Genomic DNA, 2,930 nt, shown 5'->3' on the forward strand with positions numbered 1-2,930 from the left:
CTGAGTTTTTCCCTCAGCCAGGCATGTCCATTTTTCCCTCAGCCAAATTGTCCACTTCACTAGAAGCAGGATCAGTCTTTCACAGCCTTTCATAATTTTGAACAAATTGAATTTTAGAAAATAATCAGTTCCTGAGATTTGATATAGGAAGCACATTGAAAACAGCTTTTAATACGCATAATTAGCACAAGAATTACAGTCTCATTCCTCTCTTACACTGCCATTACAAGCGTTTATCTCAACTGATTTCAACAGAGCTGCTTCTGTTTTATACTGGTGTGAAGGAACAAAAAGCCCCAAGTTGCATAAATTGTTAACAGCTCTTTCATACTGCCTCTTTATTACCAGATAAAACTTTGATGAAGGACATTCACAGAAGATCAATATGAGAAACCACATAAGACCTGACTTCTATGCTACTGGCTGATACTGAAAATCCCAGAAATATTGTTTCAAACAAAAACTATTTGTTTCTGAAGCTCTTACTTAAGGTGACGACTGGGTTGATACTGCTTTTCCTGAAAGAAATATTTCACCTTGTGGAGATGTTCTGCCTCCTGAGTAAAGTTGCTCCATAGCTTGGATTGCAGGGATACAGGAAAGGAGAGCAGTTGTACATTTAGCAATGAGCAACTCCATCCTTTGTGGAAGAAGGGAAGAAGCCAGAGTCCTTTCTGTGCTTTGTGCAGATGCTGCTCCCAGCTGATGAGAAGCACTGCTGTCAGCATCCTAGGAGACTCCATGTGAAGGGCTGCTTGTCTCACCAGGGGAAGTAGGAGCTCTGGGGAAGTTTGGGATCTCCTTCCAAAGAGCTGGCAAATTGCCTCGTCACTGGCAATCTCTACCTGTAATTTACACATGCCAGAGCACAGCTGTGGGGTAAACAACAAGTGATATTGAACTGACCAGTAATATATTGTCTGTGAGCTAATATAGCTCAGGATATATTCACTGCCAAAAGTAAACATTTTCCTTGAAATTCACTTTGACAGCAGTGTTTGTTTATGTTGTGGTTTACCTGTGTATGAAGAAGTGAGCCAGGAGTAGAAAAGCAATTGCAATCACAGAGAGAAAGTCTAACTTATATTAATATTTCTTCAGCCTAATAGCTGTCAAATACACATTTCTGCATGTTTTCAGTCTGCTTTAATTTGTTTCTGTCAGATGAAGAGCAAATATTTTATCATGACTGTGCTGTATTTTTGTTTCTATAAAAACCCCCAAGTACCACAACAGTGAAGGTTACAGAGGTGGCTGTTTTTAGAAAGTTTGCTCTTGCCACTTAATCAAGACCATCATACTTTACTTGCTTTCCTCCAACTGTTACTAAAGCCATCCATAGCCTTCAAAATCCAAGCATTATGAAGTGGAAATGCCTGTGCAGGAAAGCTCTCCGACGCGACTGAGTCTCGATGACAGGCTTAATCCCGAGCTCAGAGGAAGCTCAGTTGTGCTCCTTTTTGTCCCTGAGGTAGTTGAAGAGGACGTCCAGCCCCCCCTCGACGACCTCGGGCAGGGGCCGGGCCAGGGGGTTGTGGGCGATGTGGAGCCCTTTGTCCATGGGGTTCCAGGCAATGCGGCGCAGCCGGCGCAGCAGGTACAGGTCGTCCGGGAGCGTCTGGATGGCATTGTAGTCGGCGTTCAGTAACTCCAGAGTGCTGATGTAGCACAGGGACCGTGGCAGGCTGCGTATGTTGTTGTTTTCCACGATAAAGATTTGCAGATTGACCAGATACTGGATGCTCTCTGCGATGTTTTCCAGCTTGTTGGACCCTAGGTGCAAGAAGTCTAAGCTTCTCAGGGCGAAAATGCAGAGGGGAATTTGCACAAAGCGGTTGTTACTGAGGTTCAGTTTCCTCAAATTTGTCAGGTCAGTGAAGCTCAAAGGCAGTTGTGAGATGCAGTTGTGTGAGAGGCTCAGAACCTCCAGCTTCCTGCACAAGCTGAGCTCTGCTGGCACTTCTTTCAGGCAATTCATATTGACGAACAAGACCTTCAGGTTCCTCAGCAGCCCGATCTCCTTAGGTAGGCACTTGAGGCAGTTGCCACCCAAGTTCAGCACTACCAGCCTGTCCAGCTTCCCCAGGGAAGGAGGAATCACCACCAGCTGGTTGCGTGAGAGGTTCAGCTTCTGCACCTCATGCAGTCCCCACAAGAAGTCAGGCGTAGTGGTCATCCCTTTCATGATGAGGCTCAAGCTGACATAACGCAATCCCCGCTTCAGCAGTGACTTGGGCTCTCTCCCTGCCAGAAGGGCATCTTCCCATGCAGGCAGCTTCGGGCCTTTCCTAAGGAAAACCATGTTCCTTCGCTCCTCGTTCTTCGAGTGCTCACTTCCCATAACACTCTGGTTCACTCCTGAGAGAACTGAGGTTTTATTCCCTTGCAATATGCAAATGCCAACAGAGGATGACAGCCTGCAGGAGGTGGGAAAGTCAAAGCAAGGAGACAGGGAGGAGCCTGTGAAGTGCATCTCAGTCCACCGGAACAGTTTCCATAGCTGCTGAGGGAAAGTTACACTTTTGGGGGCTTATGCTGATCTTGGTGCACAGTCTGTAATGAAACACTTGTTCCTGACTTGTGAGCAAACCTGTTTAATTCAAACTGAATGCCACAAGACAGCTGTCACTGTCATTTGGCCTGGGCTTTATTGGACAGACATGTATCTTCACTGGAAAAAGGTCACAAGGATGCTGTATATAACTTCACCATGTCAGCTTTCTTGGCTATCTGGTACATACCATGACTGCAGGACAATTAGCAAGAGAGATTTCAAAAAAAACCAAACAGGCAAGCTAAAGAAGGAAACAAGCAAAGAAGCCATCGTTTCAGCTCAGATTTAAAGGATGTTTTCATAATCATTTTTATTTTGGTTCCTGATTTCTCTGAAGTAGTTACCAGTCTACCAGAATATTTTGCATGCTGCAAAA

The 2,930-nt window shown here is 45.2% G+C and overlaps 1 protein-coding gene across 1 annotated transcript; it reads right to left on the reverse strand.

Annotated features, from left to right (window-relative positions):
- Positions 1 to 1,444: 1,444 nt before the first annotated feature.
- On the reverse strand, positions 1,445 to 2,473 carry LRRC30 (leucine rich repeat containing 30). The gene has a single exon (XM_071449026.1). It carries the CDS (start codon positions 2,471 to 2,473, stop codon positions 1,445 to 1,447), a length of 1,029 nt encoding a protein of 342 aa, XP_071305127.1.
- Between the last annotated feature and the right edge of the window lie 457 nt (positions 2,474 to 2,930).

Source organism: Agelaius tricolor, unplaced genomic scaffold (assembly GCF_023055355.1).
Source record: "Agelaius tricolor isolate 1412-34295 unplaced genomic scaffold, bAgeTri1.0.p SCAF_2, whole genome shotgun sequence".
NCBI classification, from domain to species: domain Eukaryota; kingdom Metazoa; phylum Chordata; class Aves; order Passeriformes; family Icteridae; genus Agelaius; species Agelaius tricolor.